This window comes from Leucoraja erinacea, chromosome 15 (assembly GCF_028641065.1).
Source record: "Leucoraja erinacea ecotype New England chromosome 15, Leri_hhj_1, whole genome shotgun sequence".
Classification (NCBI taxonomy): Eukaryota; Metazoa; Chordata; class Chondrichthyes; order Rajiformes; family Rajidae; genus Leucoraja; species Leucoraja erinaceus.
The window spans coordinates 35477189-35489741 of NC_073391.1; the positions used below are offsets into that span (position 1 = coordinate 35477189).

General features: G+C 50.6%; 1 protein-coding gene across 1 annotated transcript in view; it reads left to right on the plus strand.

The window, feature by feature from the left end:
* Positions 1-12553, plus strand: part of rrp12 (ribosomal RNA processing 12 homolog) — a 33584-nt gene that overhangs the window by 13614 nt on the left and 7417 nt on the right. Inside the window, exons 12-24 of the mRNA XM_055647163.1 lie at positions 775-875; positions 1463-1577; positions 2344-2486; positions 4783-4904; positions 5816-5880; positions 7362-7524; positions 8037-8191; positions 8676-8743; positions 9902-9995; positions 10182-10340; positions 10436-10516; positions 11192-11297; positions 12291-12398. Of these exons, the coding sequence (XP_055503138.1) occupies positions 775-875; positions 1463-1577; positions 2344-2486; positions 4783-4904; positions 5816-5880; positions 7362-7524; positions 8037-8191; positions 8676-8743; positions 9902-9995; positions 10182-10340; positions 10436-10516; positions 11192-11297; positions 12291-12398 (1480 nt within the window). The remainder of the gene's footprint in view (positions 1-774; positions 876-1462; positions 1578-2343; positions 2487-4782; positions 4905-5815; positions 5881-7361; positions 7525-8036; positions 8192-8675; positions 8744-9901; positions 9996-10181; positions 10341-10435; positions 10517-11191; positions 11298-12290; positions 12399-12553) is intronic.

Genomic DNA, 12553 nt, shown 5'->3' on the forward strand with positions numbered 1-12553 from the left:
GTCAGCCATGCCTGAATGTTACCGAGAATACCCCGTGGTCAGGCATGGACTCCGACTGGGGTCGGACCAGGGTGCTCAGGGTGCATCTGGAACACTGGCCTGAGCAAGTCCTTCAGTGATCGACTCTCTGCCTTGTTCCCTCAGACAAGGTCTGACTCCCAGCCAGCACAGGGGTCTCACTATAGTCATGGGTTGTGCCTTGAACTATTGAAAGTGTTGCAGGATATTGAGTTGCTGTTCTTGCAGTTGGACATTGGTGGCTGTTGTAGTTAAATGTCAGGTCATTGGTGACCTGGATGAGTTGATGGTGGGGCTAATGGTAATGTCATTGAGGGTGAAGGGAAGGTCAGCTGCTGCTGGAGGTGATCATTGCAGGCCTTGGTCTGATGGTATTGCCGGGTGTTCAGGTCTTCCTGCATGGAATCCTGCTGCTGGTGTTGGGGAGGTGTGAATGTTCATGAACATCTGATGGTGTGAGAGTTCACGAACAGCCCACGGTGTGAATGTTCACGAACTGCCTCGGTGTGAATGTTCACAAACGCCCACGGTGTGAATGTTCACGAGCGGCCACGGTGTAAGAGTTCACGAACGGCCACGGTGTGAAAGTTCATGAGCGCCCACGCTGTGACTGTCACGAGCCGCTGATGGTGTGGGTGTTCATGGCCACTCGCGGTGTGACTGTTCACAGGCGGCCCGCGGGTGTGGGTGTTCACCAGCCACTGGTGGTGTGACTGTTCACGGACGCCTCATGGTATAACTGTTCACGAGCTGCAGGTGCTGCTTCAGGAATGCGTGGCTCCGTTCACCACTGACATCGGAGACTTTGCTTCGTCCTCGCCCTCGGGTCCTGCCTCCCACGTCTGCAAGATGTTCAGGTGAGATGTCTGTTTGGGGTTATATCCCACGGATTTGGCAGAGGGTGTGTGCTTTAAAAAAGAGGGTGCGGCGTAATAGACGGTAGTGGAGGAAGAATCATGGGAGTGGGCGGCAAATTGTGAGAAAGTCAAGGACAGGTTTGGACTGCGTGTGTGTAAGTCTGAGCGCCCAGTGGGGTGAGTTAACCTGGCAATTGGCCAGGTTGTGGTGTTGTGGAAACAGGGTCTAGAGTTCAAGATGGGTAATAGTGGATGGGAAGGGGGGTTGGGGAGTGATAGGGGGCTGGAGGTGGGGTGGGGGGGGGGGGGGGGGAGAGAGAGTGTGGCTGTCTCAGATCGTTCAGTGTACTGATGTTCTCCCCACATTTGGAAGTGGTGTGTGTTGCTGGGCTGTGGAGGAGGCGTGGGGAATGTGAGAAAAGGTGCGGAGATGGAGGGAGGAGGGGTGGAAGTGGGGTGGATGTATGGGGAGTGGGCATATGTGGTGAGGAGGGTGGGGACTGGGTGGGTGGTGGGGGGGTTGGGAGTGGAGGAGGGGTGTGTGGGGTGGCCCTGATTGCCCGCTGTACAGTTGTGATGTGTTGCAGGGTTGTGGAGGAGGCCCTGGCCTATCGCTTCTACGCGTCCTGGGCCAGTGTTCTAGACGTTCTCACGACCTTCTTTGAGGTGATCGGCTCTCAGGCTTCGCCAGCAATGACACAGGTGGGAGTGTGTCCTGGGTGCAAATGACTGAGGCCGGTTGGGGAGTCGAAAGCAAGGCCCGGGGGGGGGGGGGGGGGGGGGGCCTGGGGAGGAATATGGTGCAGGGCTGCTCCAGGGTGCTGGGCCCAGTGAAGGAAGCGTGGACCAGAGGTGGGGGGAGGCTTGGCCTGGGATGGGGGTTGGGTGGGCCCTGTGGTGTTTGGGGTTTTGGAGGGGGAGGAGAAGGCCGGGGTGGGTAGGTGGGAGGGAGAGTGATTCTGCGGAGGTGTGAGGTTTGAGGTGGGTGGGGGGGTTTGGGGTAGGGAGAATGGGTGGGAGAGTGATTCTGGGGCAGGGCAGGGTGTTTTTGGGGTGGGGGGGCAGGGGTTTGGGGAGGGTGGGTCCTGGGGGAGTGTTGACCGTGGTGGCGATTTGGGGAGGGGGAGGTGTAGGGAATCTGGTATTCTCTGGCGATGCGGAGTGGGGAGTTCTGCGTGCAGTGATACTCCGGCGATCGGGGACACTCAGAACCTTGGCGGTGACAGATGTGTGAGTTTTTTGGCCTTTTGTTGTTACTTCAACACTTCGTGCAATTCAGTGGAAGGGGGTTGAGGGAACTGGGAACCTGGGGATTCAGAAGGGAGAGTAGGAAACGGGGTCCGGTACGTGGGAGGGTATATTACCTGGTCACAGTAGATTGTGGTGCGGGGGAATCCAGCTGTGGCAGTGGATCCAGCCGTGGCGGGGAGGGGGTTCCAGCTGTGCTGACTCGTGTTCCTGCTCTCAGTGTCTGCAGGCCCTCTGTGATCTACGAACGACTCCACATTTCCCCTATGTCTTGGAACTGGAGCGTGCCGTGGGCATGGCGGTGGAGAAGATGGGAGCTGAGACTGTTTTACGGGCTATTCCTCTGCAGATTGATGGCACAGAGTGAGTGTGGCAGTCTGGGGCATGCATGGGGCACGTCTTTGAATAAACCTGCCAGCTGATCTCCCTCCCCAGTTATCCAACCGTGCCCTGCTATCAGGGTCACAATGTTCCCCCTTAATTCACCAACAATGCTTTCCGGATCAGTGACTGTCCTTTACACTGGTAATCCTCACAAAGTGTCCTCATCACCTGTCTATGTAACACATTGGGTAACGGTACAAAGCATGTTTCCCTGCAGTAATCGGACACCGTTGTCTCTTGAAAACACAGGGTGGGGGATGGTCTTGGGGAGCTGATGAAATTGAGGAGCATTTACTCTGTTCTGTTTTCGTAATGCGACTGTCTATAACACGGTGGCGCAGCTCTAGAGTTGCTGCCTTGCAGTGCCAGGAGACCCAGGTTCAATCCTGACTATGGGTGCTGTCTGTACGGAGTTTGCACGTTCTCTGATCTATGTAGGTTTTCACCGGGATCTCTGGTATCCTCCCACACTGCAAGACATACAGATGTGTAGGTTAATTGGCTTGGTATAATTGTAAATTGTCCCTAATATGTGTAGATAGCGCTAATGTGAGGATCGCTGGTTGGCGCGGACTCGGTGGGCCGAAAGTTCTCTGTCCATGCTGTATCTCTAAACTTAACTAAACTAAGCACAAGGTATCTCAGGAATGCAACTATTGCATTGTAGCAGAACTCCCTATATTGCTATCAGTAATGCATGTGGCCATAGTAGGAGATAGTGGTGGAAGTTGGACTCTGGAATATAAATGATAGATTCCATGAGCCAAAGTACAGCAGAAAACTGGCTTGGAGGTTTTGTCAGCAGTTAAACAGAGTGGGATTAAAGAAATCCTGTAAACTGGGCAGATGCCATTGAGATTAAACACAGCGTAAATAGAGTGGCCTCTCTAGGTGAGGCTGATGATGTGGGTCCGTAAGCCTGGTGAAGCAGTCGCAACTGTCCAGTAATTGCTACTGGCAATAAACCAATATTTAGAATAAAATAGAAAGAACTCTAAAGACGCTAACAAGTACAGAATACATACATTAGATTAAACGGTATCCTTGAACTGGGAACCTGCCACCCAGAGTTCCAAAGAGGTAACTGCAGAAAATCACAGGCATTAGCGATGTATCTAAGTGCTTATGTGTAGTGTTTCTTGTATTGAACTGTGTACAAAAATGAATTTCACTGTACCTTGGTACATGTGACAAATAAAGGACCATGCCATGGATGTGTGGAGAAAACAGATCTTCCCAAATTCCCTGAGTTCATGAACAGTTCCATCAACCTGGAGATAGCACGTGCAATGTGCCCATTTACGAAAGCACAGAGAGAACGGTGGGAATTGTAGAGTAGTTAACCTGACATTTGTCAGGAAAATGTAGATTTTTTTAAATTAAAGATGTCGCAATAATAGTGTTTAGTTTTGAGATACAACGCGGAAACAGGCCCTTTGGCCCATCGAGTCCACACCGACCAGTGATCCCCACACACTAACACTATCCTACACACTAGGGACAATTTACTATTTTCACCAAGCCAATTAACCTACAAACATATACGTCTTTGGAGTGTGGGAGGAAACTGGAGATCCAGGTAAAAACCCACGCAGGTCTCGGGGAGAACATAGAAACTCTGTGCCTGAATAAATATTTAATATGTAAGGAGAGAGGAGGGTTAGGCTACGCTTTGTACCGTTACCCAATCTAATTGGGCCTTTTGAGATGAAGAGTAAACATCTATATATCGTTAGCATAGATAAACAACAATAAACCCAGTAGAGACCGGAATACATCTAGTTAGGACCCAGGGATTTCTCCAACTTTACGCACGTTAAGACCACGCATCCTCGTTTGTAACGTGGTTATGTTCCAAGACATCACTATTTATTCCCCCAAATTGCTTAACTTCCATGACCTCCTTCATAATAAGTACACGAGAAATCTTCATATAAAATGACACCTATCTCCTATAGCTCAACACATAGATGAGCACATTGATGCTTAAGGGGACCTATTCTTTCTATGATTCCTCTTTTTCACAATATATGTAATATCTCTTCGGATTCCCCTTTACCTTGTCTGTCAAAGCTACCTCGTGTATTTTTGGCCTCTTGATTTCCTGCCTAACTACTCCATCACATACTCTTCAAGCGATTGGTATGACCACAGCTGCCTATTCCTGGCACATGCCCCCTTGTCCTTAACAGTGGTTCCATATCCCTTGACAGCCAGGGTTCCCTCCTCCCGACAGCCTTGCCCTTCACTCTCATAGGAACATCCTTTCTTCCAGGGAGAACTTGGACTTCCCACGGAGCTGGCTCATCCCCGTGATCCGAGACCACGTCAAGCACACTCAGCTCGCCTTCTTCAATAAATACTTCTTGCCTCTGGCAGCAAAATTGAAGAGCAGAGGTACTGTGGGCTGAGGGGAGGGTGGTAAGGTTGGAGGGGCGGTGGTGGTAGGATGGGGGTGAGTAAGTTTGGGGGGGTTGAGGGATAAGGTTACGGTTCAAAGGGTGGGAAGGCAGAGGTGGAGGATTCTGGGGGGTGGGGGTTGGTAGGCTGGGTGGCGGAGGAAAGTAGAGGCTGTGAGTCTGGTTAAGGAGGTGACCATAAGAAAACAGGAGCAGGTTTCAGCCCTTTAACGCCTGCACTTCCAACCTTCAATGCCCCAGAGAAAATAATACAAGTTTATCCAACCTTTCCTGATAGCTACTACTCCCTAATCCACGCAGCATTCTGGTAAATCTCTTCTGCACCCTTTCCAAAGCTTCCATATTATTCCTGTAATGCCGGTACCAGAACTGCACGCAATAGTCCAAATACAGCCAACAAAAATACCATAAAGCTGTAACATGACGTGTGATAGTGAGAAGATTCCTTTTCACCGACGAGTCTTTGCACAGAGGGAAAGGGTTCCAAGGGAGAGGTTTAGAGGGAACTTGAGAATATTTGACCCAGAGGGTGGATGAAATGTGGTACGCACTGGTTGGGAGCATTGGCGAAAGTGTACTCACAACATTAAACAAGTATTAGGTAAGCACTGGAAATGCCCAGACATGGAGGGCTATGTCCAGATCCTTCGAAATGGGTTTAGAATAGATCGGTATCAATGGACAACATAGACATGGTGGGCCGAAGGGTGTGTTTCAGTGCTGCGTAACTCTGTTGAGGAACAGGGTCGAGTTGCTCAGGGACATGGTCTACTGACAGGGCCCCCCTGGGGCTGTGCTACCAGGATATGTGACTCGTGGGGCGTGAATTGGAATGAGACTCGCAGAACACCTGTAACCCATGAATTGTGCCTTGTGTTTGTTCTGCAGCTGTGGAACTTGCTGAGTCTGGCCAAACCCTTGAAGCCAAAATCTACGACACTTTGCAGTGGCAGGTAAGGTCGCATGGCTGAGGCAGTGAGAGTGAACTGACACTTCATCAGTATGTACAAGCACAACATTGGAGTACTGTGTGCAGTGTTGGTCATCTAGCAAAGATTCACATGGTTTTACCGGGATTGTGGCTTGGCTTGGGTTATAAGGACAGCCTGGAGCGAAGGAGGATGAGGGACGATCTTGTAGAGGTTTAAAAAAATCATGAGAGGAATTGATAGGATGAATGGTCATAGTCTTTTATCAGGGATAAAGTCGTCTAAAAGAGGGCACAGGCTTAAGGTGGGTGGGGAAAGATTTAAAGGAGATGTGAGCGCCATTGTTTTCACAGATGTGGATATGTGAACTGAGCTGCCAGAGGAGATAGTTGAGGCAGATATAACTACATTTGAAAGACCCTTGGACAGGCACATGGATAGGAAAGGTTGCCAAGGGATGTGGCCAAACACAGGCAGGCGGGACTAGTGTAGATGGGACATGTTTACTTGTGTGTGAACGTTTGGCCGAAGGACCTGCTTCCACGCCGTATGACTCTGTGAAGTTCCCAAGAGATGTGGGCAAATGGTCTAGTGGGCGACTTGGTTGGCACGGAGGGAGGGCTGGATGTGCTGTGAGACTCAGACTGCATCGGGAGAGCTGGCACTGGGCCACATAGCCAACAGGTCATGGTCAGTGTGAACGTGACCATGAGTAACCTGAGGTTACTCTTTCGCAATCTGGGAATGACCACTGAGCCTAATAGCTTGCATGCCTTAAAGAAGGGGGTGGGGTGGAGTGGAGTGCCGGCAAATGCTAAGCAGCCAAGGACAACGTGCACATTGTCACAGGCAGCGAGGAAGACGCTTGATCACCGGGGCTGGCGGGCAGCGGCACCACGTGTTGTGGGGACATGATGACTGGTGACCCAGTGCCTGACGGATAGCTTGCGTCCTGGGAGTGTATGATGGGAAAGTCCAGAGGGAACTTTGGTTAGTATCAAACTTATTTCGTCCCTGACTGGGATTTGTAGAGGTTCATTATTGTCACTTGTACCAAGATACAGTGAAAAACATACAGGCAAATCGCTCCGTGCACGAATACAACAGGCAGTGCAAAGAGAAAACAAACTGAATGCAGAATAAAGTAGTGCAGTTACTGCGAAAGGGCAGGTAAAAAGTGCACGGTCTGCAATGAGGTAGGTTGGGAGGTCGGGACTGCAGCCCAACTTATGGGAGGTGTGTTCAGTCGTCTGATTACAGCGGGGAAGAAACTGTTCCTGAATCTGGTGGTGTGCACTTTGAAGCTTTTGCCTTCTGCCCAATAGCAAAGGGGAGAAGAGGGAATGGCAGGGGAGAGAAGGGAATAACGGGAGAGCAGAGAGAATGATGGGGTGAAGCTGGACCTTTAATTATGTTGGCTGTTTCCCCAACATACGCTTGTGATGGATTAGGGCTGTACGGTCCTGATCATTTGCTGGTCACGTCAATGAAAATGCTTTGTTTAGATATGGACAACGTTGCCGGGATTCTGCACCAGACCCACAGATACGGTTGTGGCGTTTAAAAATATTGCCAGGACCCTGGGAACGGCCATCAGTGACCGGCCGGACTTGCGACCGACCGTCTGCCAAGCTCTCAGAGCCCTGATCAGCAAAGGCTGTGAGAACGGTGAGTGGCCCTTTACCAGCTGGTTCAGGCTGATCCAGGAGCAGTGGACCCTTCACTAACTGGTCAGTGATTGGGGAAGGCCCAGCCATTGACCCGAGACCAGCCAACCCCAGGAACCTGCACCCTCCCCCATCCAAGGACCCTGCACCCTCACCCACTCTAACTCCCTGCATTGCCCGCCACCCCACGACCCTTTACCCACCCCGGTGCACCCCCACCCATCCACTCCCCCGGGACCCTGCACAAATCCTCATTCCTTGCCCTACCCCTATCCCCTTCACCCACCCCATCCCCAATACCCTGCACCCGCCCCAGGACCCTACAGCCATTCCCCCACTCCCCACCGGACCCTGTTCCCATCCTACTCTTCCCCACATCTCCAGTGGGAAGGGTGCTCATCTTACGTTGGCAACTGCCGTCGTGATGTTAATGTGAGCCGCCGAGCTCAGTCTGGGCGGGGGGGGGAGGCATCTCCCGCGTCTCACCCGTCAAACGGCCTCTCACTCTTCCAGACGCAGACCATGCGGAAGTGAGTCGATTTGCCAAGAACTTCCTGCCACTCCTGTTCAATGTTTACTGCACTCAACCGGAGAGTGGGGAGAGCCCTGCCCAGCGACTCCCTGTGCTGGACACTATCAAAATGTACCTGACCCTGGCGGAGCAGAAGGTAGGCCCAGCATGGGACGGATGCACAGTGACTCAGGGCCCAGTGTGAACATCTTTTCTACATTCTAGCCCGGGCTTTGTGCTGTGGCCTCACTCAGGTCATGGAGCCGTGTCGGAGGGGGGGGGAGGGGGGGGGAGCATCGTGTAGCTGGGGATTCTGAGGGGGGGGGGGGGCATCCCGTGGCTGGGAGAGAGGAGGAGCATCATGTAGCGGGGAGTTCTTAGGGAGAGGGGTGGGGGGGGGGGGGGGGGGGGGGGGGGATCATGTAGCTGGGGGTTCTGAGATATGGGGGGAGCTTCGTGTAGCCGGCAGCTCGGATCGGCTGTGAGGGTTATGGTGAGACCTGGAGTTGGGTGTGTGGGAGCAGTGGCTGAAGATCAGGGTGGGTGCTGTTGGAATGATTGGGGAACTTAAGTGTGCTCATGCCTTCATTGTGCTCATGGTGACATAGAACTGCATGATGTATTGCTCTGCCATCTCACAGCTGGTGTGTGGATTCCTGGACAAGGCCAAAGAGAAGCTGGAGAAATCGGATAGTTCAGCATTCACAAGGTAAGGAAGGACCAGCGGCGTTAGATTTGTTCAGTTTGGAGATGGTGCCTGTCAGTGGGTAAATCAGCTGTTATTGCTCACCCCAAGGTGCCCCTGTGAAGCTGGTGAGAGCTGCTATATTTCAAAGGTAGACACAAAATGCTGGAGTAACTCAGCGGGACGGGCAGTATCTCGAGAGAAGGAATGGGTGATGTTTCAGGTCAAGACCCTTCTTCAGGTTTCAATGTCAGGTACGAGAGGGCATAGTTTAGTCAAGAGTCAAGTCAAGAGAGTTTCTTGTCATGTGTCTCAGATAGGACAATGACATTCTTGCTTGCTGCAGCACAACAGAATATTGTAGGCATAAATACAGATCAGACCAGTGTGTCCATATACCATAGAATATATATATACACACATAAATACACAGATAAAGTGCAATAGGCTGTTATAGTTCAGAGTTTGTATGAAGTGTTTAATAGTCTGATGGCTGTTGGGAAGAAGCTGTTCCTGAACCTGGATGTTGCAGATTTCAGGCTCCTGCACATTCTACCTGATGGCAGCAGAGAGATGAGTATGTGGCCAGGATGGTGTGGGTCCTTGATGATGCTGCCAGCCTTTTTGAGGCAGCGACTGCGGTAGATCCCCTCGATGGTAGGGGGGTCACTGCCGGTGATGGACTGGGCAGTGTATACAACTTTTAGCAGCCTTTTCCGCTCCTGGACACTCAGGTTGCCGTACCAAGCCACGATGCAACTGGCCAGCATGCTCTCTACTGTGCACCTTTAGAAGTTCGAGAGAGTCCTCCTTGACAAACCGACCCTCCGTAATCTTCTCAGGAAGTAGAGGCGCTGGTGTGCTTTCTTTATGATTGCATCAGTGTTCTGGGACCAGGAGAGACCTTCGGAAATATGCACACCCAGGAATTTGAAGTCCCCCTTTGTTCACGGCCAGAATTTGATGCTCCGACGTTACCACATCGTGTTTGACATCTCATTGCATCTGACTGCATCAGTGGGTAATGTTGACTGTGTGTATTGCAGTGTTGTTTTGTCAAATAGTGGTTAGGATTCATCATTAAAATTGAGATAATATTTCAGAGAAATAGTAAAAAGTTAAGGAGTATGTGTAAAGTCCCTCGGCCTAAATTAATGGAGATTTACACTTCCCTTACTGCAGACTGTCGGTGATGGACCTGCTGGTAGCAATGGCCCCACTGGTCGATGAAACCAGCATGGATCAAATGTACCAGATGATACTCCCATTCCTGCAGGTAAGTCCTGAAGTTTGGTTTCTGCTGAAAAGAACCATGGGCATGTTTTGTAATGATCCTTGTGACAATACGTGGTGCCAGAAACACCATGGTTGTGAGAAAATGATAGGTCTGTGGTCCACCTAATGGGCTGCCTGTGTGATCCTTCTGTTTGTGTGATCTGACTGGGACCTCTTGCTGTGGCAGAGCAAAGACCACAGCATCCAGAAGAAGGCCTATCGAATCCTCGAGGTTATCTGTGGGGGCACGCAGGACACGTGCAGGCAGTTTGTTCACAAGCATTTGGATGGGTTGAAGGTGACACTGCTGGGATCTCTCAAATCTGCGTCATCCCCTGCAAAGAGGGTGAGTAGCCGTGCGAGGCGTGTGATGGGGTTGTTGAGGCAGCAGCTGGTTTGCACACTCCATTATTCACTGCTGTTTGTCATTCTCTCCCCCAGCCAAGGTTGATGTGTCTGATTCACATTGTCAAGCAGCTCTCTGTGGAACATCAGGAGTTCATCGTAGCACTGCTTCCTGAGGTAGGACGTCCTTCCACCCAGCGTTCTAACTCCTCCAGCTCTCTGCGGTACCCTGCCTTGTATTCACCCATTGACCTGGTTTTAGAGATTACATGAGACCAGTTGAGTTCCGGTAAGCAGATTTGGTCACTTTGTTGGCACCATCAATCACTGACTAATCTGCAGCATTACCCCAGCGACCAGCAGTCACTTTACTTCAAAGGGATTTATCTGCAAATTTACTTGAGGTATTTCTGTCATATATCGGTGCTATTGAAATGGAAGGACTTCATTATGAGAGGCATAGATAGGGTAGACACAGAACCATTTTCCCCAGCATGGGAAAAATCAAATACTGGAGGGCAGAGTTTTAAGGTGAGAAGGGTAAAGTTTAAAGGAGACCTGTGGGACAAGCTTACTACATAGAAGGCGGGGAGTGCCTGGAACACTACCGGGGATAGTGGTGGAGGCAGATGCAATGGTCTGTGTTGATGGGAACATTGATGTGCATGGAATGAGGGAAGTGGATTATGTGCAGGCAATAATAGATGATCTTGGCATCATGTTCGGCACAGACATTATGGGTTTAATGCCCTGTTCTTGTGCTGTACTGTTCTGTTTAGGTGTTGGCTGTTTCTAGGGCAGGTAATCGGGGTTTGACGGACTTATTTAATGCTGAAACTCTTGATCCTGTAGGTTATAATCTGCATGAAAGAGGTTTCCATTGGAGCACGCAGGAATGGCTACACTTTATTGGTCGAGATCGGCCAAGCCTTCTTGAAGTTTCATAGCGATGGACAAGGTGAGTCTTTCATCGCCAGTTTATGGGGGGGGGGGGGGGGGGGGGGGGTACTGGGGAAAGGGGGGGACGGGGGGAGGGGGGGGTGTAGGTCTGGGTGAGAGGGTGGGTCGGGTGAGGAGAGGGTGGGACTGGGTTGGGATCTCTGGTCAGCTGGTGCTCTGTGAATGGCATGGTGGGCCTGTTGCGAGCAGGATTTCCACAGAACCCATTTTGGGGGCATTATGCCTGAGGTCAGATGTTGGGTAGTTTGGATGCCAGGGATTTCACTGGCTCTTACCGGCACTCAGCTCAGAGCCTGGCACTATAACCATATAACCATATAACAATTACAGCACGGAAACAGGCCATCTCGGCCCTACAAGTCCGTGCCGAACAAAATTTTTTTTCCCCTTAGTCCCACCTGCCTGCACTCATACCATAACCCTCCATCCCCTTCTCATCCATATGCCTATCCAATTTATTTTTAAATGATACCAATGAACCTGCCTCCACCACTTCCACTGGAAGCTCATTCCACACCGCTACCACTCTCTGAGTAAAGAAGTTCCCCCTCATATTACCCCTAAACTTCTGTCCCTTAACTGATCAGCCTTGATCACCCTGTCCTCTGTTTGAGGTGAGCGAGTCTCCGGCAGGCAAGCTGGGTCTTCCGGGCAACTGTGTCTGAACTGAACATTCTGATGATTGGTTGAATGTAAGGTAGACAAAAATGCTGTAGAAACTCAGCGGGTGCAGCAGCATCTATGGAGCGAAGGAAATAGGCAACGTTTTGGGACGAAACCCTTCTTCAGACTGAGGTTGAATGCATTTGGGTTCAGCTTTATTATTGTCACGTGTACTGAGGTACAGTGAAAAGCTTTGTTTTGCAGGCTACCCAAGTAATGACAATACATAAATACAATCAAACCAAAACTCCAACTTTCTGTTCTCAGTTTGAGAAATTCATAAAAACATTCGGTGTGATGTTACTTCTGTGCTGTGTTTCTTTTGCAGAGGCGATTACTCAGTACCTGGCACTGGTTTACGCGGGTTTAACTGGCTCTGTCACCATGATCAGCTGCACTGTCCTTGCACTCACTCGCCTGGTCTTCGAATTCAAAGGTACAGAACTGGGAAAGGTTGTTCACAGCATTTAGTGGAGATGAAGACATTGATTATAGTTTCCTGCAATGCCATGTTTCAGAACCAACTATGGGATGGGCAGATTAATGCGCGAGGTTTTGCTCACAGCCCAGTAAAGTGTAGACACTATTTGT